Source organism: Nematostella vectensis, chromosome 9 (assembly GCF_932526225.1).
Source record: "Nematostella vectensis chromosome 9, jaNemVect1.1, whole genome shotgun sequence".
Taxonomy (NCBI): Eukaryota; Metazoa; Cnidaria; class Anthozoa; order Actiniaria; family Edwardsiidae; genus Nematostella; species Nematostella vectensis.
Window position 1 is genome coordinate 2,775,650 of NC_064042.1, and position 26,098 is coordinate 2,801,747.

At 40.9% G+C, this 26,098-nt stretch overlaps 4 protein-coding genes across 7 annotated transcripts; 3 read left to right on the top strand and 1 right to left on the bottom strand.

Moving 5' to 3' along the window:
* The first annotated feature begins 754 nt into the window (after positions 1-754).
* On the top strand, positions 755-2,004 carry LOC5511628 (branched-chain-amino-acid aminotransferase-like protein 2). The gene has a single exon (XM_001631994.3). It carries the CDS (start codon positions 980-982, stop codon positions 1,781-1,783), a length of 804 nt encoding a protein of 267 aa, XP_001632044.2. The 5' UTR covers positions 755-979; the 3' UTR covers positions 1,784-2,004.
* A 1,400-nt stretch (positions 2,005-3,404) lies between these two features.
* Positions 3,405-4,836, top strand: LOC125572172 (branched-chain-amino-acid aminotransferase-like protein 2). Its single transcript, XM_048732209.1, has one exon. It carries the CDS (start codon positions 3,660-3,662, stop codon positions 4,461-4,463), a length of 804 nt encoding a protein of 267 aa, XP_048588166.1. The 5' UTR covers positions 3,405-3,659; the 3' UTR covers positions 4,464-4,836.
* Positions 4,837-7,651: 2,815 nt separating this feature from the next.
* Positions 7,652-25,949, top strand: LOC5511625 (cadherin EGF LAG seven-pass G-type receptor 1). 4 transcript variants are annotated; one of them, XM_048732206.1, is made up of 16 exons: positions 7,652-8,192; positions 14,546-14,645; positions 15,442-15,592; positions 17,315-17,381; positions 17,578-17,653; positions 17,896-17,990; positions 19,225-19,354; positions 19,665-19,709; positions 20,222-20,308; positions 22,902-22,985; positions 23,428-23,697; positions 24,225-24,311; positions 24,530-24,703; positions 25,126-25,212; positions 25,303-25,374; positions 25,458-25,949. In XM_048732206.1, exons 1-16 carry the CDS (start codon positions 8,092-8,094, stop codon positions 25,506-25,508), a joined length of 1,677 nt encoding a protein of 558 aa, XP_048588163.1. In that variant the 5' UTR covers positions 7,652-8,091; the 3' UTR covers positions 25,509-25,949. The 4 variants fall into 4 exon arrangements, with proteins under 4 accessions (XP_048588163.1, XP_048588162.1, XP_048588164.1 ...); XM_048732205.1 differs by having other exon boundaries at positions 7,653-8,192; positions 22,899-22,985; XM_048732207.1 differs by lacking the exons at positions 7,652-8,192; positions 14,546-14,645; positions 15,442-15,592 and adding an exon at positions 16,587-16,868 and having other exon boundaries at positions 22,899-22,985.
* On the bottom strand, positions 11,615-14,213 carry LOC5511618 (hydroxyproline O-galactosyltransferase GALT3). Its single transcript, XM_001631952.3, has one exon. It carries the CDS (start codon positions 14,153-14,155, stop codon positions 12,932-12,934), a length of 1,224 nt encoding a protein of 407 aa, XP_001632002.2. The 5' UTR covers positions 14,156-14,213; the 3' UTR covers positions 11,615-12,931.
* Positions 25,950-26,098: the final 149 nt, after the last annotated feature.

Sequence of the window (26,098 nt, forward strand, 5' to 3'; positions counted from 1 at the left end):
TTTCCATTCCTTAGACTTCTCCAACAGTGCAGTTAAATGTACAGCTATATCCTAAACCATCCCTACTTCAAACAACCCCTGAACATCAGATAGTTCTTGAAAATTACTGTAATTTTAATCGCATCCAATGTGGCAAAAAAAAAAAACACGAAAGAGCTTTCGTTAAATCTAAAAATCATACCCAAGAAGATTTGGTCCTACCTTTGACAATATTATCTTCGAACAAATAAATAATAGATAGTGTTCCTCACAGATGCACTTGGCTTTCTGTTTTAAAAACAAAGTCATAATTGAGTAAACGAAACAATTCTTTTAACTGTGATTTTTTTTTTGCTAACGTTTCTTGGCATACGAAAATGATTTAAGCTTATATGTTTCGTAAGGAAGAGGTGATTATTGAAGCCAAAAGGCGCAGTAGAAAATATGACTTCTCTGTACTGGTAATAAATACACCGTCGTCAGAGAATAAAGTTTTCTTAAAGCGTGTTCGAAAAGTGTTCGGTTAACTTAAATTAAAAGGCCTTCTCTCGTAGCAGAACAGGTGGAAATTAGCGTTTTTTTGTCGCCGGTGATAACGGCTTTGTGGTCTGCTAGCTTCCCACTTGGTAAAAACCCTGATAAAAGCCAAATTCAAGCTTATATTTTTGGCCTCTCTCAAGTGACGCATAAAAAATTAAAAATAATGAAAGGTTGTTCATTAAAGTAATGGAGACCTATGTGCAATCATTTAGCTTGATTGCGGTTTTATTATCTTCTAATTAGTATTCGCACAGCCTTTATCGCAAACCAGATGGTATTCATATCTTTTTACAGCGGGGGCAAGCATGACTCTCACACCGTTATAATAGAAAAACTCAAAAAGCTGTGACAAGAGCGGCTATAAAAGCGCACACTTATAACGGCTTTTAACAAATCAACTCTGGACCCTTGAATGGAAATTTAAAGTTCTTTTCCTATCGGGGAAACGAAATTTTCTTTGATGGCATCCAAACGAGTTTTGCTTTGGACAGCACCTAGATGTGTCTCAACAGCCTTTGAACGCTCAATTATGACTCTAAAGAGTACTAAAGTTCTTCACGAGCCTTTCTCGGCTTCGTTCTACTTTGGTCCGGAACGGCAAAGCCTTCGTTACGCAGCCGACCCGGTTCAGCCGAACCAGAGCTACCGATCCGTAAGCAAAACACTCCAAAAAGACTTTGATGGCATCGATGTCTTGTTCTCAAAAGACATGGCGTACGCTGTTCAGAATCATTTCAAGATGTTCTCTGAAGAGGGCTTCAAGGATTTCAAGCACACTTTCCTCATTCGCGAACCGGCAAAAGCGATCATTTCTCTCTACCATGCTTCAACCAACCCTAAGCTGACAGGCTGGTCCTACTTTGATCCAGAAGAGGCTGGCTTCCGCCAAATGCTCGGGCTCTACCATTACATCTCTCAGCACATCGATGATTCCCCTGTGGTAATTGATGCAGACGATCTATTGGATTTTCCCAACGAGACAATGAAAAGTTACTGCGAGGCAGTGGGAATAACGTATGAATCGAATATGACGTCATGGGAGCCCGGCCCCGTTGCCGACTGGGATACCTGGGCAGGATGGCACGAGAACGCCTTAAAGAGCTCAGGATTTACAAGGCGCTCGCACAGAAATACGCAAAAGAATTCTTACGACGACGAAATCGAGCAACTTCCGGCGGAAGTGAAAATGGCGATAGACGAGGCAAGGGCGTGCTTTGAATACCTTGCGGCAAGGAAACTAGACGTGAGGGGTACTGAGGTGTAAATATCATCAGAACAATCATCATCATTATGATACCACGGTTCATTATCGTCCCAAGCGTCATATAGATCACAATCATTATGGACATCATCGTCATTATCATCAACGTCATCATCATGATTATTATCACCATTATCGTTTTCTTCATTATTATCATTGTCCTTATCCTCGTGTCCATTTCAATCAGTTTCTCATTGATTATCATTATATTATATTAGTCATCATCATAGTTGTCGTAATTGTCATCGACGTCGTCGTCTTCATCACAACTATTATTGTTATTATATTCATCATCATCATTATGATCATCATAGCAATCTCCATCATTGTCATGGTTATCATTATCATTTACAATACAGTCATCACCACTATAATTATCATTACTACCATCGTCATCATCCTCTATCATCATTGTCATCATAATCAGCATCATTATCATCATCATATCACTATTATCATCATCACTAGCATCACCATCCTCTATCATCATTATTATCAAAATCAGCATCGTTATCATCATCATATCACTATTATCATCATCACTAGCTTCATCATCCTCTATCATCATTATCATCAAATCAGCATCGTTATCATCATCATCACTATCATCATCATCATAACTATTATCATCATCACTAGCATCACCATCCTCTATCATCATTATCATCAAATCAGCATCGTTATCATCATCATCACTATCATCATCATAACTATTATCATCATCACTAGCATCACCATCCTCTATCATCATTATTATCAAATCAGCATTGTTATCATCATCATCACTATCATCATCATAACTATTATCATCATCCACAGTAGCAAGTTACATCACTCGCCACTGTTGGGCGCTAACGTCTAATAGATCTGGAGCCACTAGTATCACTTCTCGTACAGCCTTTATAACTATTTATCAACAATTATGCGACTACCAAATGGTGGTTCTGCCGAGTGAAGAGTTCCGTCATATTTGAATCTTTTATAAACTTCCACAGTTACTCAAGTCAAGAAATTTTTTAACTGCGTAAATGAACTGTGGCTGATTAGTCAGCTTTTGTTTAAAATTGTAATGTTAAGGTTTGGCGAAGTCAACACTGTCTCGTTGCATGTTGCATCAAAACGTTTGATTCTGCGCACGCATTCTGGCGTGCACCGCACGCAAGTATGAGAAATTGGAAGGGGGTCTGGAAATTGTCGCCGGATATAAAGGCCCGTTACTCTGAATTTGCCCATTATGCATATCAATCAATAGCTCTGTAAAAGAGTCAATATCGGGCGCTCGGGTAACCTGTGATATCTAAAACGTTAAAGATCTGGTTCTACGGCGGCCAGCAAAAACGTAACAAACACGAATTCCTACAAGTTTACGTGGAAATTTGCGTATAGTACGATCCTAGAGCGATACAAAAACGGACAAATTATTAAAACGGGCTCCTAAACGTGTTATTTCCTCCCTTATTGAAGTATCGTCGTCATACTATCCTTTTTCCATATCATACCTATGACAACAGAACACTCCTCCACCCCACCCCTCCCCAATCCTTGGTACGCGACTGAAACGCTACCATGTTTCACCATATAGAAAGCTATACTATTGATAACGGTTGTCAGGAGCCATTCACTGTTGGGGGTTGAAAGCTATCCAGTTAAGCTAGCTCCATATTAACGTACAGCCTTTATCGCAAACCAGATGGTATTCATATCTTTTTACAGCGGGGGCAAGCATGACTCTCACACCGTTATAATAGAAAAACTCAAAAAGCTGTGACAAGAGCGGCTATAAAAGCGCACACTTATAACAGCTTTTCACAAATCAACTCTGGACCCTTGAATGGAAATTTAAAGTTCTTTTCCTATCGGGAAAACGAAATTTTCTTTGATGGCATCCAAACGAGTTTTGCTTTGGACAACACCTAGATGTGTCTCAACAGCCTTTGAACGCTCAATTATGACTCTAAAGAGTACTAAAGTTCTTCACGAGCCTTTCTCGGCTTCGTTCTACTTTGGTCCTGAGCGGCAAAGCCTTCGTTACGCAGCCGACCCGGTTCAGCCGAACCAGAGCTACCGATCCGTAAGCAAAACACTCCAAAAAGACTTTGATGGCATCGATGTCTTGTTCTCAAAAGACATGGCGTACGCTGTTCAGAATCATTTCAATATGTTCTCTGAAGAGGGCTTCAAGGATTTCAAGCACACTTTCCTCATTCGCGAACCGGCAAAAGCGATCATTTCTCTCTACCATGCTTCAACCAACCCTAAGCTGACAGGCTGGTCCTACTTTGATCCAGAAGAGGCTGGCTTCCGCCAAATGCTCGGGCTCTACCATTACATCTCTCAGCACATCGATGATTCCCCTGTGGTAATTGATGCAGACGATCTATTGGATTTTCCCAACGAGACAATGAAAAGTTACTGCGAGGCAGTGGGAATAACGTATGAATCGAATATGACGTCATGGGAGCCCGGCCCCGTTGCCGACTGGGATACCTGGGCAGGATGGCACGAGAACGCCTTAAAGAGCTCAGGATTTACAAGGCGCTCGCACAGAAATACGCAAAAGAATTCTTACGACGAAGAAATCGAGCAACTTCCGGCGGAAGTGAAAATGGCGATAGACGAGGCAAGGGCGTGCTTTGAATACCTTGCGGCAAGGAAACTAGACGTGAGGGGTACTGAGGTGTAAATATCATCAGAACAATCTTCATCATTATGATACCACGGTTCATCATCGTCCCAAGCGTCATATAGATCACAATCATTATGGACATCATCGTCATTATCATCAACGTCATCATCATGATTGTTATCACCATTATCGTTATCTTCATTATTATCATTGTCCTTATCCTCGTGTCCATTTCAATCAGTTTTCTCATTGATTATCATTATATTATATTAGTCATCATCATAGTTGTCGTAATTGTCATCGACGTCGTCGTCTTCATCACAACTATTATCGTTATTATATTCATCATCATCATTATGATCATCATAGCAATCTCCATCATTGTCATGATTATCATTATCATTTACAATACAGTCATCACCACTATTATTATCATTACTACCATTGTTATCATCCTCTATCATGATTATTATCAAAATCAGCATCGTTATCATCATCATATCACTATTATCATCATCACTAGCATCACCATCCTCTATCATCATTATTATCAAAATCAGCATCGTTATCATCATCATCACTATCATCATCATAACTATTATCATCATCACTAGCATCACCATCCTCTATCATCATTATCATCAAATCAGCATTGTTATCATCATCATCACTATCATCATCATAACTATTATCATCATCACTAGCATCATCATCCTCTATCATCATTATCATCAAATCAGCATCGTTATCATCACTATCATCATCATAACTATTATCATCATCACTAGCATCACCATCCTCTATCATCATTATCATCAAATCAGCATTGTTATCATCATCATCACTATCATCATCATCATAACTATTATCATCATCACTAGCATCACCATCCTCTATCATCATTATTATCAAAATCAGCATCGTTATCATCATCATCACTATCATCATCATCATAACTATTATCATCATCACTAGCATCACCATCCTCTATCATCATTATTATCAAAATCAGCATCGTTATCATCATCATCACTATCATCATCATCATAACTATTATCATCATCACTAGCATCACCATCCTCTATCATCATTATTATCAAAATCAGCATCGTTATCATCATCATCACTATCATCATCATAACTATTATCATCATCACTAGCATCACCATCCTCTATCATCATTATCATCAAATCAGCATTGTTATCATCATCATCACTATCATCATCATAACTATTATCATCATCCACAGTAGCAAGTTACATCACTCGCCACTGTTGGGCGCTAACGTCTAATAGATCTGGAGCCACTAGTATCACTTCTCGTACAGCCTTTATAACTATTTATCAACAATTCTGCGACTACCAAATGGTGGTTCTGCCAAGTGAAGAGTTCCGTCATATTTTAATCTTTTATAAACTTCCACAGTTACTCAAGTCAAGGAATTTTTTAACTGCGTAGATGAACTGTGGCTGATTAGTCAGCTTTTGTTTTAAATTGTAATGTTAAGGTTTGGCGAAGTCAACACTGTCTCGTTGCATGTTGCATCAAAACGTTTGATTCTGCGCACGCATTCTGGCGTGCACCGCGCGCAAGTATGAGAAATTGGAAGGGGGTCTGGAAATTGTCGCCGGATATAAAAGCCCGTTACTCTGAATTTGCCCATTATGCATATCAATCAATAGCTCTGTAAAAGAGTCAATATCGGGCGCTCGGGTAACCTGTGATATCTAAAACGTTAAAGATCTGGGTCTACGGCGGCCAGCAAAAACGTAATAAACACGAATTCTTACAAGTTTACGTGGAGATTTGCGTATAGTACGATCCTAGAGCGATACAAAAACGGACAAATTATTAAAATGGGCTCCTAAACGTGTTATTTCCTCCCTTATTGAAGTATCGTCGTCATACTATCCTTTTTCCATATCATACCTATGACTACAGAACACCCCTCCACCCCACCCCTCCCCAATCCTTGGTACGCGACTGAAACGCTACCATGTTTCACCATATAGAAAGCTATACTATTGATAACGGTTGTCAGGAGCCATTCACTGTTGGGGGTTGAAAGCTATCCAGTTAAGCTAGCTCCATATTAACGTGGACTTTAAAAGCACACTAGCATACACACATTGGCACCAGTCGGGCCAAGACGGGACGCTAGCACAGTCTTTTTGCCGATGAAGTTTAACTGAGGCAAACCGGCTATGCCATGCTGACGAGTCCTAATAAGGACGAAACAGCTGTCCATGGTTGCCGAACTGCACGGGTAATAGACTGTGCTAGCGTCCCGTCTTGGCCCGACTGGTGCCAATGTGTGTATGCTAGTGTGCTTTTAAAGTCCACATTTCCATATTAACCATATTAATTTTCCTTGTGTAATTTCTTACTCCAATGTTCGATATTTTGCGATCGCGCGCTTTGAATTTTCAAATACCAGCCCTCGTATGTTTCGGTAAAAGAACTAACGCACTAATGCCAATTCTCTTTCCTCGTTCCCTACATATTACTTTAGTTAACAGCGCATTTTGTATTAGGCTAATTGATTATTATAGAAAACAATATGAAATAAAGTCCTTAGAAATTAACTGTACGCTTTTACAATGTTACCGGAATGAAATATAGGTTTTAAATGTAAACTGCTCATTACCATCAAGCATGAAAAATGGAATTGCAGGAAAAAAGCATTTTCAAGCTTTCATCTTTTTCATGTGCCGAGATCATGTATGGTTATAATTAGTTAATTTTGGCTCGAGTGCGTTTTAATGTTTCAAACGAAATTCATGTCACTTTTGGGGGTAGATTAGATTCAAACAAAGTTAATAAAAATGTTAAAATTTATGTCTCAACGCAGGGATACAATGGCTAGCATTACAAGCAATGCTGCGAAAATGGTTGCTCTTTGATAATGCTACGTAGAGTTTGTTGTGTTTAGTTGCGTATAAAAAGAGCGAGAAAATTAAAAGCGAGCAACTGAAAGTGTCAGGTGGTTCGAGAAACTAATTATTCTCAATTTTGCGCTATCAAATAACCCAAGACTAATCTGAATCTTAAACCCAACACATTACTGAAGTAGTATTGCTATGAGATATACTTGATCCAATGGCTAAAATGACTATTTCCCGAGCTTGGTCAAAGGACCATAAAAGACCATGGCAAAGGCTATTTAATGTCGGTCACTTTCGCACCTGTTTCGAAATACGATAAGATTCAATAACCCCCCACCAATCACCAAGAAGTTTGCAACAAACAACTCTTCATTTTGTATATATTTGCGAACCAGTCATAAGTCGAGACGGAGGAAATATTTTATGAGCTTGAAATTTGATGACCTTTTTGAAAAAGGGGGTTATTAAGAGAGGCTTCCAAATATCCGACTGCACATCACGGCGTTGTAATGCGCTTGTGTTGAGAGGAAACGCGTGTATGAACGATGCTCGCACACTTGCAAACTACGAGCCTTGCGGTAGGACGAGGAAAGTACGGTCACTTTATCACCTCCCTTACCGAGATCTTATCGCAGTTGAAGTGAAAAAGACTATCATTTGAGAAAACTATTGCCAACGGCAACTTAGAGCGACCGAAAGGATTCTATTGAAAATAACAGGGAAAACAAGTGCAATGGTTTGAAACCGGTTAAGTGAAACTGGCAAACATTACGAAACGATAACAAAGCGAGCGATAGAAATGGCGAGTGTCGTCTACACTTTACATGCTACCACAATTGTCGGCTGTAGCATTTCCTTGTTTTTCTCCATTCTTGCTCTCGTGGCCCTGGTTTGTTTCAGGTGAGATCCTCTCTTCGTTTCGTATTTTGTCTAGGCATTGGTTTGTTTATCTACGTTTTGTCATGTTCGCGGGAAGCAGCGGTGTTTCGTGGGGTAGATTGTTCATTTGCTGGGTTAATTTGAGCTCTAACAGGAGCGGCGCGCAAAATCTCCCAATGCACCTCTTTTTCAAAAGCACAATATCGAACCGTGCGCAAAGCCAATGTTTCTTTTCAACCCAAGGGTTTAGAAATAATAGTACTTTATTCTTAAGGTGGAATTTTGTTGACATTAATGTCATTAAAACACACACCGAGGCTCTTTTTAATGGAAAACTGATGTTTTCAAGTGGATAAGCGATGAAAAAGCCAGAATTGCAATAGCGACGGTACAATAGGACGCACATTAAACTGAATACATGTAGCTGACAAGCAAGGCTTTAAAAGTTTCTAAGTAAAACGCGCTCGTTAGAAAGGAAAAAAGAAAGAAAGCTTATCTTATCGAGTAATCAAAAGCGGAAAACTGTTAGGAGTTGCGTTAGACTAAACTACGACACACTTTTTCCTATAAAAATATAATTAGTAAAGAAATTGGAGCTTAACCAGCCAAACCATTATTCCATTTTAATTTTCTTTTATCCGAAAATACGACTAGAAAAAAAATCTATGATAACTTGCTAAAAATGAAGTGTTGATTTTAGCAATTTTCTGGTTCTTAGGCCTATTTTCTATAATTTAATGTTATCTTTGTCTAAAAAGAGTAATCTCTTAGTGTTGATGGTGAAATATCCCCATAATGTGAAATATTAGGAACGGGTCGTTTCAGTCGTATCGGCTTGACAACTCGCGGAAAACCGCTTGTCTCTTTCTAGTACTCTTCTTATCGTAAAATGTCGAAAAAACTTTGCACTGAATCTATCACAGACAACGCTAATAGTCCGATATCTTATACATCCATGTCGTGGAGTCATATAAGTATAGTCGCACTATTAGTTTTATATCAATATACCGCGACGTGTATTGTCGGTACAACTTTTTGTTTTATATGATCAGCTGCAAAGTTCTTGTTACAGAGTGTCACAATTGATTTTTTCTATCAGTACCCCTCCCCAACTGCAAACAGCGCCATCTTAAGAGCATTTCTGGCGGAATTCTCGTTCGACTGGCCACAAGACAAAGGGAATACAAGCGAGGCTCCATTTCCGATGCTGGATGATATTGTTTGCACGGGCTTTAAACTTGTAAAAAAGAAAAAAAAACAAAGTGTGATTACCGGTTAAAAAGACTAGCTTTTGCATGCAAAGGGCATTTTTCGACATAGATAGCAGTGATTAAAAATAAACAGAATGTTGTATTTAAAGAATCGTTTTGCCCATTAGACTTTAGTATATGACAAGTAAAAAAACAATTTTTATCGCAGAAAAGTTCCGATAAGTTCGCATTGCGTGCCTTTTTCCCTTGAAACTAGATGGCTGCTTTCTCCGTCATGACAAATTACAACAAATTATTGGAACTGGTAAATTACCAAGAGAGGAAAAACGTTAAAATGTCATCTTCAGGAAAGGGTTAGGAATATAAACAACCTCCTTTGCCGCCAAATTAATTATTTTCTCACTTAGCAGGAGGAAGTATATTTCGTTACATAATCAAGGACTGTCATAGAATACTCTTTTTTATACAAAAGAACCTTTTTTTATCAGTCAGAACCTGGATTTCTTTATAGTCTTAAAAACCTCTGTCAGCCCTATTATGTCATCCTAGCAAATCGCCAAATGTGGGAAAGCATCTATTTCCATCAGCTGATTTGGTAAAGCAAATGATAAATAATAAATTCGGTAGATAAAGTAGAAGATTTGAATTCTAGATGGAAACTTATTGAGATCTTTTCAATAATTTGTCTTTCAAGACTTGATTGTAAACAATAAAAAAAGGCGTGACTGAAAAGAGCTCTTTAAGAACACGCCACCATTCCCCATATCCTTGGTTAACAAAACCTTTCTTTCTTGCATCCAAAAGTCATGTTCACAAATGAAAAAAGCAACAACAAGAGGTTTCCTGTAACTCCACAGTGACATATCTCTTTATGCCATCGAAGTCGTTTGGTCTAATACTGCGAGCACTTTGAGTTATTTCGAGGGGACCATTGGGGTCGTACCACATTTAAAGAACCACTGTCAGCCGCATGAAATACAAAATATCTCTGCACCATCAGAGTCGTTTTTTGGTCAGTGAAATTCGAGAGCGTGGTTTCACAGAAACATTTCGGCCAGAAAATGCTTAAAAGATCAGTCCAGGCTAAATGGTAAAATAAGACATTCTTTTGAAATTAAAGGAGTTAGAATAAAAAACATTTCTAGCGCCCCTTGTTACGCCGCAAAATGTAATAACTAACGCAAAATGTAATCTTAACGCGAAATGTTATATTTTTAAACGCAAAATGTAATAGTTTTCAACGCAAAATGTAATAAATGTTTAGCGCGAAATGTAATAACTTTCCAACGCAAAATGTAATAACATCAAATAATGACTATAAACCATATAAACTATAAATATATATATAAACTATAACTAAAAGCTATAATTAAGAAAATACACGCTAGCATGTAGTGACCAACAGTTGTAGTAGTCCATCCCGAATCGACGGTTGGTCTCGGTCTCTTCAAACACTTGGCAGTGGTTCTGTCAGCAACCTGAGATGGCGAATCCTCCCTAGATCGTGGTCTATAAAGCTGCGATACTGTGCGGTTTTGATTGTATACTAGTAGTAATAAATGCAAAGAGAGAGCAAATGCCAACTGCAGACGATGTCGCTATTATTGAATTAGGCAATTTCTAGACACAACGCGCAATATGACGGCCAAACCATTAAAACTCAGTGGTAAAATTTTATATCATTTTTTTTTTATTGCTCTCCTATATTTTTCAAAATTCCCTTCGCATTAAGACTACAATAGGCCTATTCCAAATTAATATGCACCCTGGACTTTGTCACTTCTCGAACTAAATCGGGGGTTTGATGTTAGCTTGTTTCTTTTTCCGCCTGATTAGAGCCCCTGTTATCTCTATACAACATTCATTCGCCTTTTTTTTTGTTTTTAATAGACAGTTAAAAAACATACGGCGGAATTATGTAATATTAATTATCTTTAATAATCAGCAGGGTAGTCTAAAAAACATAGTGTGGTAAAATTTAACGAAAAGGGTCAGAGCGATTTCTTGTTTAAGTAGGAATTTATTTGGATCACGTCTTTCAAACAGAAACCGACATACATTCAACATACGTTGAATGCGTAGCTAGGATTTGAGGGGGGAGGGGGAAGAGTGGGGGTTGGGTTGTGCAATCATAGTAGATTTCCGTAGTTGGTGTAAGGTCAGGGTGAATGGACCGAATATTTCACAAGAAGACGCTTTTTTAGCAATTGAGAATTAAAAGAGGAGTCTAACAACGTAGGAACCACAGACTTTTTTGAGGATATAGTGAAGATTGATGATACAAGAAATAGCAAATAACGACGAAGCAAAAAGTAACGAAGAGGCATAAAGAAATTAAATGAAGTTTTACCGAATACCTAAATTAACGAACGAGCTATGAAATTGACATTTACACGCGGAGATCCTGAAATGTTAAAAGTACACGAAACATTGTTCTAACTCAAGATTGATTTGAAAATGTTGCAACTAAGTATTATGTAACGTTTAACTCACTTTGAGTTGAGCCGCTTATACCCTCGGTTATAGCGACTCCCTTTACAAAAAGTACTATATACGCCCTTACAATGGGTCATGCGTGAACATTAAATGCAAAAAAGTTTTTTAGATATTACAACAGTAAAGTTTACTTTATTTCCATCGATCTATTTTTCTTGCGCAACAAAAATTCACTGACGTGATTATTGACTGACAAAAATGGGCTGCAAATGGCGCGTACGACGTATCGTCATATACAGACAAGCACCGAACTTGGCAGGATTCCTAGAATTTCTCACTTCTAAGAAAAATTGTATGTCACAAGGCAGGGCTCTTCAAGGGCCATGTCGAGACTGGAGTACAATGCGTGCATTTTTGTAAGAATGAGTCTAAACTAATCCTTGTACTACACTAAGAACGATACCCGCCGTGGACGACGCACCGTGCATGACTGAGAGCCAATCTTTGGAAAAATACCTGCCACAGGGCTTAAACCTACTTATAGGAGATTTTTGGCTAAGATAGATTAATTAGTATGTGATGTCTGTCGGGCAGGTGATGGTTGCGGTGCTAGACTCACGCAAACTACGGCAAAGACAGAACACCCAGAGAATACCTTGCTAATGATAAGATAATTCTAATTATCTTAAAAGTAAAATTAACTTTTCTCTACCGGCATCCTCCGCTCCTCCCCCCCCCCCCCTTCCCTTCCCCTTAGTTGGGGCATCCCTATTTTAATTGTCCCCAAATTACGTCTAGTTAGTGCTTCAATTGGTTGGTAAACAGCAGACTGTTCCCAAATACAAGGAATGGCAGAGGTTACCTCTCCCCACACTTCCAGACAAGTACCCCCCCTCCCCCACCCCCCTAGACAGACAGGTTACCACCCCCCTACCCTCAAAAATAAGCTTTTCTAGTTACGCCCCAGATTGTCTTTACCTCAATCCCAAAAATGATATTTTGTACATAAAGATAGCGTAGTCTGTTTTACAAAAATAGATTAACAAATTTGCATTGTACAAGTGCACAGTGTGCAATAAACAAGTCATAACACAACCAGGGTCAGGTAACTTGTCATCTACGCTGTTTAATCTTCTTGTATCTTTCGTGTAAGTATTGGATACCAGAATCAGTTATGCCATCACCAATAACAGCAGTGTTCCTTAATCTCGTGTTAGTCCATGATGTCGAAGTCAAATCTAGTTCTTTATCCCAGAACCACAATGTCCGGCCCACATCAAACGGCCTAATCCCAATTCTACGAGCAAGAACCCCAAAGTACGCATCCTCTACCGCAAACCTTTTCTGCTTCAGGGAAGCTTTATGGATCTTTTGCAAAATATTGCCAGAGAAAAGATAAAAGGGCCCCCCGCAGTATGGTGGAAAGCGCCCCTCTGGGAATAGGGAGCGACTGACGAACCACCTATGTGATGGGTCTCTCTGAATAAAGGCCCTGTAGTGTACGAACCCAGCATAGATCTTGGGAGGAATTCTGGGACTGTGTAACCAGGATATCAACTTGGGCATATTAACATACACGTCATCATCAGCCTTTAGTATGTACTGCGGTTTCACACTCAATGCCCACTCGAACGAGCCCTGGATTTTCTCAACCAAATTCCGATAGGATTCCCTTTTATTTATGCGTAGAATATCGCCAAATCTGTTCGACTCTCGTTCAACATATCGATCAATCCCAGCATCGTTTGCGAACCCCACGGTAAATACGCAGTATATGGTGGACTGTGGGTAAGTAGGGCTCACATTGGTGGATTTCGCGGGAAGGCCCGTTAGGTACTTCGATTTGGAAGTGCCGGCCCAAGTTTTACGAATAAGATCCCTTCTCGATGATGCTTTTGGGTGAGAAGTTATTAAAATAAGAAGAAAGACTCTCTCGACAAATATCGGCCCAAATGCTCGGTCTCGTATCGAGTCATCTTTATATGCTCCAAGCGGCAACGGTATAGTTGTAGCGTTCAAACTTTTCTTAATCCCTCGAAGTTTGTCGATAATTGTATCTTGAGACCTTGCTATGATGTGATACACTGAATAAAAAGCTGTTTTTACTTTGGAAAGCAACCTTTTGGAAGCTTGTTTCTCCGTATTCCCGTACTCATTTGTTATGTCGAGTGAACTGACCATTGACAACATTCGTTTGAATCCAGCGTTGTTCTGTACGCGACCAGTTTGTTCTCTCAGCGAATCTGAAATTCTGTCGACAACATTCATCTGGTAAAGACCAAGCACGAGAAGTTGTATCACAACCACGCACATAAATACTGTCGACTTAGATAGCATTATATTCCGTCATTATTCAACGAGGAACGTAGCTCCGTTTTGAATCATTTATGCAAATTAGCTGTTATGAAGCATGTCTCATTCAAAATATGTCACGCAAATAAAAATACAATTTGTCACGCTGTGGTTTATAGCCTATAATAATACTGCAAAAAATGTTTTTAAACAGTTTCAAATATTTTTATTAAAATGACAATAAAATTTTTGTTTATATTATTTGGAACCTTAATGCAACGAGAAAAAGAATCTGCTGTATCGTTTCAATTGCGTTCTAAAATGCATAATCATGTAGTGTTCATAACAGCAGCCTAAAAATGCTACGACCCAGCCTCAAATGAAAATAATCCTAATAAAAAAAAAGTTGAAAATGGTCTTTTGGGGTTTTTACAGGCCGCGTACTGAAGCGCATTCGGTAAAGAAGAACCTTACCGTCTCCCTGTGTTTGACACAACTTGTCCTACTCACGGGGATATTTGGCTATGGGACCGAGGTAAGAGATTGGTAAGCACGCCCACTCAAACCCACAACAAAACGCGCAAACATATACATACCAAGCAAACGAACAAGCAAACATATAAATAAATATGGCAATTCTCCAATAGGAAATGACCCACAACAAAACGCGCAAACGTACAAACAAACATATAAATAAATGTGGCGATTCTCCAATAGGAAATGCCCCACAACAAAACGCGCAAACGTACAAACAAACATATAAATAAATGTGGCGATTCTCCAATAGGAAAGACCCTGAAACAAAACGCGCAAACATTCAAACAAACAAGCAAGCAAACATTTAAATAAACATGGTGATTCTCCAATAGGAAATGGCCCACAACAAAACGCGCAAACATACAAATTAACGAACGAACAAACAAGCAAGCAAACAAATAAATAAATATGGCGCTCCTACAATAGGAAATGACTCGCACGTTTTGGAGATCGAGGGAAAACGAGCCAGGCACCCCTTCACACACCTCTAACTTCGCGCCTGAGACCATACACCCAATCCAATTTGGGTTGCACCCGCGAATCAATGTATCGTAACCCGCAATGGCTCATGGGTAACGTATAGGCGGCTGAATCCCTGGTCTCTGAACAACGTGTGAACGTTCAGAGGTACATAAATAACAATTCTAAAGCTTTCTTAACCTATGTTTGTTTTTGTTTACGATTTTATTATTTAATTGATACTAGTTGAATCTCTGCGGGTTACGACACATGGATTCTCCGAGTGCAACCTTATTTGAAAAAGGTCAACAAAAATGTGTTGTAACAACTTTTAGGTCGGATGTCGTGCGCTGTCCTGTCTCCTGCATTTTGCGGGCTCAGCGTGTTTCGTGTGGTGCGCAATAGATGCCCTCAGCTTGTACTTCTTCCATATCAACAGCTTTCATCCAGTCAGACACGTACACTTTTATCTTATCCTTGGATGGGGTATGTACTAGCTTTCATCCAGTCAGAAACGTACACTTTTATCTTATCCTTGGATGGGGTATGTACTAGATTTCATCCAGTCAGAAACGTACACTTTTATCTTATCCTTGGATGGGGTATGTACTAGCTTTCATCCAGTCAGAAACGTACACTTTTATCTTATCCTTGGATGGGGTATGTACTAGCTTTCATCCAGTCAGAAACGTACACTTTTATCTTATCCTTGGATGGGGTATGTACTAGCTTTCATCCAGTCAGAAACGTACACTTTTATCTTATCCTTGGATGGGGTATGTACTAGCTTTCATCCAGTCAGAAACGTACACTTCTACCTTATCCTTGGATGGGGTATGTACTAGCTTTTATCCAGTCAGAAACGTACACTTTTATCTTATCCTTGGATGGGGTATGTACTAGCTTTCATCCAGCCAGAAACGTACACTTTTATCTTATCCTTGGATGGGGTATGTACTAGCTTTCATCCAGTCAGAAACGTACACTTTTATCTTATCCTTGGATGGGGTATGTACTAGCTTTCATCCAGTCAGAAACGTACACTTTTATCTTATCCTTGGATGGGGTATGTACTAGCTTTCATCCAGCCAGAAACGTACACTTTTATCTTATCCTTGGATGGGGTATGTACTAGCTTTCATCCAGTCAGAAACGTACACTTTTATCTTATACTTGGATGGGGTATGTACTAGCTTTCATCCAGCCAGAAACGTACACTTTTATCTTATCCTTGGATGGGGTATGTACTAGCTTTCATCCAGCCAGAAACGTACACTTTTATCTTATCCTTGGATGGGGTATGTACTAGCTTTCATCCAGCCAGAAACGTACACTTTTATCTTATCCTTGGATGGGGTATGTACTAGCTTTTATCCAGTCAGAAACGTACACTTTTATCTTATACTTGGATGGGGTATGTACTAGCTTTCATCCAGCCAGAAACGTACACTTTTATCTTATCCTTGGATGGGGTATGTACTAGCTTTCATCCAGCCAGAAACGTACACTTTTATCTTATCCTTGGATGGGGTATGTACTAACTTTCATCCAGTCAGAAACGTACACTTTTATCTTATCCTTGGATGGGGTATGTACTAGCTTTCATCCAGTCAGAAACGTACACTTCTACCTTATCCTTGGATGGGGTATGTACTAGCTTTTATCCAGTCAGAAACGTACACTTTTATCTTATCCTTGGATGGGGTATGTACTAACTTTCATCCAGTCAGAAACGTACACTTTTATCTTATCCTTGGATGGGGTATGTACTGGCTTTCATCCAGTCAGAAACGTACACTTTTATCTTATCCTTGGATGTGGTATGTACTAACTTTTATCCAGTCAGACACGTACACTTTACACTTTTATCTTATTCTTGGATGGGGTATGTACTAGCTTTCATCCATCCAGAAACGTACACTTTTATCTTATTCTTGGATGGGGTATGTACTAGCTTTTATCCAGTCAGAAACGTACACTTTTATCTTATTCTTGGATGGGGTATGTACTAGCTTTTATCCAGTCAGAAACGTACACTTTTATCTTATCCTTGGATGGGGTTTGTACTAGCCTTTACCTAGACAGAAACGTACACTTTTATAGCGAGAGAGACGAAAGAGGGGAATTATACAATGGATATAGCTTTACCAGAGGATGCATGCATAAGCGATGGTACCAGGCTTATATTTTTTTTGTTTTCAAACACAGGTATACCAACAATGGTCTTAACTATAACGATACTCGTCGGGTTTCTTGGGAACAGGGGCAGACACTTGTAAGTTACTTGTCTATGAGTCTGTAGCGAAGTGAGTCTGAGTCTGCTTTCTGATTTGCATAATGTTGATAATTAAAACGCATTGCGTGACATGTGACTAATGACAAAGCATTGCGTGACATGTGACTAATGACAAAGCATTGAGCGACCTAGTGATGTGAACCTCTAACAAAGCGTTGCGTGACATTTTTTACAGTTTGACTGTGTATACGTGTTGGACTTCTGATCACGTGATGTGGGCCTTCGTCGTTCCATCTATTACATTAGCCACGGTAAGTAGAGATGAGTTATCAAAAGTAGCTGATCATGGTGTTGATTATGCATGTGATGATGATGATATTTATAAGGTCAATTCAAATCCATTCGAGTAAAATTGTTGAAGATGATGTCGATCACGACGCTGCTGCTGGCGATGATGACGTAGCTGTTGTTGTGCTATTATTAATAATGATTATTAAAGGAGATACCAGTGATAGTACTGGAGGTACTGAAGTGATATTTTGTCACGTGACAGGTTAATATAGGGATCCTATGCACGATTCTGCGCAAGCTAAGACAACCTTCATATGACGTGTGTCCCAAGTCAGTCATGGAAAAGCGCGGCACAAGGTATCACGTGGTCACGCACGCACATACTTAACACGTTGTCACGCACGCACTTCACATACCTTCCAAATACGTTAACACGTAGTCACGCACGCACTTCACATTCCTTCCAAATAAGTTAACACGTGGTCACGCACGCTTTCCAAACAAGGTAACATGCACGTGGTCACAAATTTTACATACCTTTCAAATAAGTTAACACGTTGTCACGCACGCACTTAACACACCTTCCTCCATGCACGTGGTCACACACTTTACTAACTTTTCCAAATAAGTAATCGCATGTGGTCACGCCGTTTCACTGGCTCCGCACGAAATCCCTGATCCTGCTCGGTTTGTCTTTCGGTTAGGGTCTTGGTGGTTGGGTCAAAAGTGTAAGACGCACGTTTGTTGTAGGTACGGGCTCCGCACGAAATCCCTGATCCTGCTCGGTTTGTCTTTCGGTTAGGGTCTTGGTGGTTGGGTCAAAAGTGTAAGACACGTGTTTGTTGTAGGTATGGGCTCCGCACCAACTCTCTGATGCTGCTCGGTTTGTTCCTTGCTTGGGTCTTGGTAGAGTCTTGGTTGGGTAGAAAGTGTAAGACGTACGTTTGTTGTAGGTACGGGCTCCGCACCAACTCCCTGATGCTGCTCGGTTTGTCTTTCGGTTAGGGTCTTGGTAGAGTATTGGTTGGGTCAAAAAGTGTAAGACATGTGTTTGTTGAAGGTACGGGCTCCGCACCAACTCTCTGATGCTGCTCGGTTTGTTCCTTGCTTGGGTCTTGGTAGAGTCTTGGTTGGGTAGAAAGTGTAAGACGTACGTTTGTTGTAGGTACGGGCTCCGCACCAACTCCCTGATGCTGCTCTGTTTGTCTTTCGGTTAGGGTCTTGGTAGAGTCTTGGTTGGGTCAAAAAGTGTAAGACATGTGTTTGTTGTAGCTACGGGCTCCGCACCAACTCTCTGATGCTGCTCGGTTTGTTCCTTGCTTGGGTCTTGGTAGAGTCTTGGTTGGGTAGAAAGTGTAAGACGCACGTTTGTTGTAGGTACGGGCTCCGCACCAACTCTCTGATGCTGCTCGGTTTGTTCCTTGCTTGAGTCTTGGTAGAGTCTTGGTTGGGTAGAAAGTGTAAGACGCACGTTTGTTGTAGGTACGGGCTCCGCACCAACTCCCTGATGCTGCTCGGTTTGTCTTTCGGTTAGGGTCTTGGTTGGGTCTTGGTGGTTGGGTCAAAAGTGTAAGACGTACGTTTGTTGTAGGTACGGGCTCCGCACCAACTCCCTGATGCTGCTCGGTTTGACTCTTGGTTGGGTCTTCGCAATGCTCTCCTTCAAGGACGGCGAAAACGCGCGATATCAGCTGACCTTTGGGTTAGTGCAAGGCCTACAGGTTAGTTCGCGCTTAAACCACAGGCAACCCAAGCACGACCATGATTGTTCCCGCCACAGATAGTCCTAACACCCAAGCGTGATAATTTCCCGCTAAAACCACAGGCAGTCATCACGCAAGGCGACGTTGATTTGCCACCAAAACCCACAGTGCTTTGTGGGTATCAAATAATTGAGCAAAAAATCGAAATACAACTAATCCATGTTTTGTAAATTCTTATGTACGTGCTTGTGGGTATTCGCCTTGACATTCAGTTCTAAATAGTCTTTACTCCTGACGTATCTCTCAATTTTTTTTGCTTTTTTCGCAGGGCATATTCCTATTCTTCTTCCATTGCGTTCTTAATAGTGACCATGTAAGTAAATACATCCAATCACGGTGTGAATACAGTAGAGGTTTCCTAGTCTAGTTCCCAGACTCCTAGCCTAGTTCCCAGACGCTCTATTACAGGGCTTCCTTTGCTCGGAGTTGAGACTTGGTAGAGCTCACCGTGTGACGTCACAACTCTTATCAACCACAGGGAACCCAATCGGGCACCCGGGCCAGAACGCCTGGTGCTAGACTTGGATGTTTAATTATCTGATTCTCATTTAATCAGTCTTCCAAGTACAGTAATATCAGTGTCTTAAAACAATTCACACGGCCGTTACGGCGGAAAAAAAGAAAGGCTGGGACGAAAAACTGTCCTTTAACAGTATACGATCCTAGGTTAAAATCTTTATCAGATAAGACGATGTCCCCCCAATAGGGAAGGCCAATAAAAATCCGAAACTGATATGACCCGGGATTGAATTCTGGATTGTTTTCTGGCTTAAACATGAAGTGTCACTGGGTTATTGCGTCTCTTCTCAAAAGCGCTTATCTTAGGTAAAGAGTAGTGGGTACTCCAGCGCGGGAAAACAGAAAGAAGAGAAAACTATTGACCAAGCACGGGGGAGAAAGATAGAGCCACAGGTTTGTATACAGTGGTACCTCTATTAATAGACGACCACCCTCGGGTGCTACTACTACACCACACCACAACTACTACTACACCACACCACAACTACTACTACACCACACAACAACTACTACTACACCACACCACAACTGCTACCACACCACACCACAACTACTACTACACCACACCACAACTACTACTACACCACACCACAACTACTACTACACCGCATCTCAACTACTACTACACCACATCTCAACTACTACTACACCACATCTCAACTACTACTACACCACATACCAACTACTACTACACCACACCACACCACAACTACTACTACACCACATCTCAACTACAACTACACCACATCTCAACTACTACTACACCACACCACAACTACTACTACACCACATCTCAACTACTACTACACCACACCACAACTACTACTACACCACATCTCAACTACTACTACACCACATCTCAACTACTACTACACCACACCACAACTGCTACCACACCACACCACAACTACTACTACACCACACAACAACTACTACTACACCACACCACAACTGCTACCACACCACACCACAACTACTACTACACCACACCACAACTACTACTACACGACACCACAACTACTACTACACCACACCACAACTACTACTACACCACACCACAACTACTACTACACCACACCACAACTACTACTACACGACACCACAACTACTACTACACCACACCACAACTACTACTACACCACACCACAACTACTACTACACCACACCACAACTACTACTACACCACACCACAACTACTACTACAACACACCACAACTACTACTACACCACTCCACAACTACTACACCACACTACTACTACTACTACACCACAACACAACTACTACTACACCACAACACAACTACTACTACACCACACCACAACTACTAGTACACCACACCACAACTACTACTACACCACACCACAACTACTACTACACCACAACTACTACTACACCACACCTCAACTACTACTACACCACACCACAACTACTACTACACCACACCACAACTACTACTACACCACACCACAACTACTACTACACCACACCACAACAACTACTACACCACAACACACCACAACTACTACAATACCACACCACAACTACTACTACACCACAACTACTACTACACCAAACCACAACTACTACTACACCACACCACTACTACTACTACACCACACCACAACACAACTACTACTACACCAAACCACAACTACTACTACACCACACCACAACTACTACTGCACCACAACACAACTACTACTGCACCACACCACAACTACTACTACACCACACCACAACTACTAGTACACCACACCACAACTACTACTACACCACACCACAACTACTACACCACACCACAACTATTACTACACCACACCACAACTAGTACTGCACCACAACACAACTACTACTGCACCACACCACAACTACTACTGCACCACAACACAACTACTACTACACCACACCACAACTACTACTGCACCACACCACAACTACTACTACACCACACCACAACTACTACTACACCACACCACAACTACTACTACACCACAACTACTACTACACCACACCTCAACTACTACTACACCACACCACAACTACTACTACACCACACCACAACTACTACTACACCACACCACAACTACTACTACACCACACCACAACAACTACTACACCACAACACACCACAACTACTACAATACCACACCACAACTACTACTACACCACAACTACTACTACACCAAACCACAACTACTACTACACCACACCACTACTACTACTACACCACAACACAACTACTACTACACCAAACCACAACTACTACTACACCACACCACAACTACTACTGCACCACACCACAACTACTACTGCACCACAACACAACTACTACTGCACCACACCACAACTACTACTACACCACACCACAACTACTACTACACCACACCACAACTACTAGTACACCACACCACAACTACTACTACACCACACCACAACTACTACTACACCACACCACAACTATTACTACACCACACCACAACTACTACTGCACCACAACACAACTACTACTGCACCACACCACAACTACTACTGCACCACAACACAACTACTACACCACACTACAACTACTACTACACCACACCACAACTACTACTACACCACACCACAACTACTACTGCACCACACCACAACTACTACTGCACCACAACACAACTACTACTGCACCACACCACAACTACTACTACACCACAGCACAACTATTACTACACCACACCACAACTACTACTACAACACACTACAACTACTACTACACCACACCTCAACTACTACACCACACCACAACTACTACTACACCACACCACAACTACTACTACACCAAACCACAACTACTACTGCACCACAACACAATTAATACATCACACCACACCACAACTTTTACTATAATACCACCCCACAACTACTATTACCCCAGATCACAACTACTACCACGCTACAATCCACGAGAGTGCTAGCGGCTAATAATGTGTGTTATCGGACTCTCAGCAGACAAGCGCTCGGCGCAAGCCTGGAGGTCGCAAGCCGCTGATTGAGAACGTCCCGTTGATTTCGATTGCAAGCAGCAGCAAAACGGTGGGTGTATTTTATTGTCATTACAACATTATCGTGCACGACTAGGTTTTATTTATATTCTGGAGTGACTCTATCCAAATCTACCCAAATACTATCCAAATTGACTCAGTTCTAGTCCGGAGTAACTCGGTGTCCAGTTCCACTAGGTACTACTCGGGAGTATCTCGGTACCAATCGGAAATATTTCGGTACTACTCGGGAGTATCTCGGTTCTACTCGGGAGGATTTCGGTACTACTCGGGAGTATCTCAGTAGTACTCGAGAGTATTTCGGTACTAATCGGGAGAATCTCGGTAATACTCCGAAGTATTTCTTTACTACTTAGAAGTATATCGGTACTTATCGTGAGTATCTCGGTTTACTTGTGAGTATTTCGGTACTACTCGGGAGTATCTCGTTACTACTATTGGTACCATTGGATGTTTTTATAATCACTTCAAAGGACGATGGGAGAAGCACAGATTCCGCGGGGACCAAAGATTCTCAGATCACACCAACAGCGGATCCTCTACAAGTCAACCTAACGACCCATCCGGTAAAACCGAGAGAAGTCACGCCCGTCCGAACTTTGCCCGAGTATGCTGGAATGATTCCACAACTCCCGGGGACGCCCGAAGAAAGTACGAGGCCTCCTGAAACTGCTCGGAGGGAGGAACGTACGAGCATGCCCGTGGATCTGGGAGAGCGCCAGTCCGCCATGAACATGACTAAGGTGCTTATTCCAGCATTGTTATTGTTCACGCAATTGAAAATACAGATTTTACTAAGAAATGGTCAAATCCATTAGATGATAAGAAAAGTACACACACTCTACACCCTCGTGGACCCAGGACGTCAAGGTTGGCGTAAGGGAGGGCCCCTCCCCCTCCGCTGCATTGTCCTGTCTCGTTCTCGCGCCGTGTTACGCTGACCCAGGTTTGCCGAGGATGACTACTGTACCTCTATTACGTATTTACTTTTTCCTAGTTTCTGACAGAGTTTGACAATCATCGGAAGCAGTACGATACAAAACGCAAACAGGTGACTTTTTGAGTGTCCAATTCAAGCTAAAATAAACACTTATGGCTGCCACACAAGAGAGCGGCGAAAAAATAAATTATTTCAATGGAAAAAAAGCTTTCTGATTGAGAAACTTTCTGGCTGATTCGCAAACGCTGAATTAGTTGCGCGCGCGACATTGCCACCCAAAGGATCAAGTGATTTGTTAGTGCAAGTCCCCTATTAATGAATCTGCCACAGGCACACCGTCTATCGACAAACGGGACGATCTCCAAATCAAGTACGGGAGAGCGAAACAACCGGCTGGAACCAACCGATCGACACCAGGTATGGGTATGGTGGAGTGCAGAGAGAGGGAAATGTGTAAAAGAGGAGTTTCAAGAATCGCTGATTTCAAAGCGGTGAAAGAAGAGATTTTGAAATTAGCCCTCCCCCTTTCCTTTTGAGACAATAAAAAATAATAAATCAGTCCCCGGAGGACAACATGCCGGAATTTCTGTCCAGTCTATCAACATTCTTTAGCTTCATTTTCTTTTTATGCGTAGTTCACAAGTAATGAACATCGATCCAAGTCAATAAGCGACCCAACAATACCGGATAGTGGCAATGCCCAGGAATCTCACAAACAAAAGCGCAAATCAAGTGGTGAGACATCTGATCGGCTAAGAACGCATTCTACAGACAGAAAGAGGACAAATCATGGCTCATCACTAAACGAGGTGCGTATTAAAAACAAGCACCTGGAAAACGCGCAATTCCAGATAGAGAGAGAAGACACAATTTTTTCAGTGGCTATAGGTTCCTTGTACTACGGACTGATTTTTTAAACAAAATTAACGTGAGGCCGAAGTGCACATAACCAGATTTTGGCTTTTTAAGATAATTTTTCCTTGATCATCATTGCCCTGTGTATCAGCTCAGGGACGAAAAAGCTCAAATTTCAATGACACTTTACCAAAAGTCGCATCAATTTAAAAAAAGTCGCACTTGATATTTTGTTTGCTATAAGTTACTAAGTACTCAGAGAAATTTTCCGCCTTATTCGATGTGAAATGGGCTTATTTGAAGCGTCACGTCATGTTTTTCCGTCATGTCATACTAGACAAGATTGACATACATCTATTTTTTATACTTATTTCAGCTGGAAAGTCTGTTTTCCAATACGGAGTTCCCCAGAGCTCAACGCTCGTCAGTATCCAGTCTCCGCGAGAGAAGAGCATCACGTGAGGTAAGGTAGCTGGTGTCCATAGTGACAATGGAATTAAGTAACCCCTCTCAGTAGTATAGTGGGGTTCATTTGGACTGTGGTTATTTTCAGACCGAGAAACGATTGTCCAAAGGTTCATCAATCGAGTCACATGAGCCCGACACACAGGGTGGACATCTAGAGGTAATTAAAACCAAATGTTTCTATAAAAAACGATGTCTTCACAAACACGTGAGAACTAAACGGGATTTTCTTACCGTGTTCAGGTCGAACAGCCAAAAGCCAGTCCAGAGAAGCCAGATCAAACTATATCATGACGTTATAGAGAAACTTGACAACGTCATCACAATGACTGCGATAACACAAAGCAATAGTGACGTCAGAGTGCTCTTGGCGCCACGAAGAGACTCGGACAATTAGTCCACACGGCTGTTAGTAAATGCTAATGATAACATGTAATATATTAATAATACACAAACCTTAGTTTTACTCTTTTAAAACTATGACGTCGCTACTAGGGTAGACGCCATGTGAAACGGGATGACGTCATATACCTATGACATGTTTCAGCTACAAAAAATGTAAATATAATTTAGTGTTGATTTCACTTTAATTAGTCATTTTTCAAGGCCGATGAAAACCCGAATTGCATTCAGAATATCGATAGAAATATTAACATCCCTATTTGTTTCAGATGTTCTCATGTGTATATTGTAAATAAAGTAAATTCGGTAACAATATAAATCATTAGAACTAAAGGCATTCAATCTTTTATGGAAAAACATGAAACCGCGAATACGAAAGCATTTGCGAAATATTTGAGGGACCTTAGTGTCACTGGATCGTAAAGGAAGCACGGGTGGCCTAGTGTGTTAGCGCGTCGGCCTCTCACCGCTGTGGCCCAGGT

What these genes read in the sequence shown, in the direction of transcription:
- LOC125572172 (XM_048732209.1), top strand. Translation starts at nt 3,660, where the DNA reads ATGGCATCCAAACGAGTTTTGCTTTGGACAACACCTAGATGTGTCTCA.
- LOC5511628 (XM_001631994.3), top strand. Translation starts at nt 980, where the DNA reads ATGGCATCCAAACGAGTTTTGCTTTGGACAGCACCTAGATGTGTCTCA.
- LOC5511625 (XM_048732205.1), top strand. Translation starts at nt 8,092, where the DNA reads ATGGCGAGTGTCGTCTACACTTTACATGCTACCACAATTGTCGGCTGT. An exon ending in GGAGAAAGATAGAGCCACAG is followed by an intron (nt 20,309 to 22,898) that starts GTTTGTATACAG and finishes TCGGACTCTCAG; the next exon opens with CAGACAAGCGCTCGGCGCAA. An exon ending in CCGCCATGAACATGACTAAG is followed by an intron (nt 23,698 to 24,224) that starts GTGCTTATTCCA and finishes AATCTGCCACAG; the next exon opens with GCACACCGTCTATCGACAAA.
- LOC5511618 (XM_001631952.3), bottom strand. Translation starts at nt 14,155, where the DNA reads ATGCTATCTAAGTCGACAGTATTTATGTGCGTGGTTGTGATACAACTT.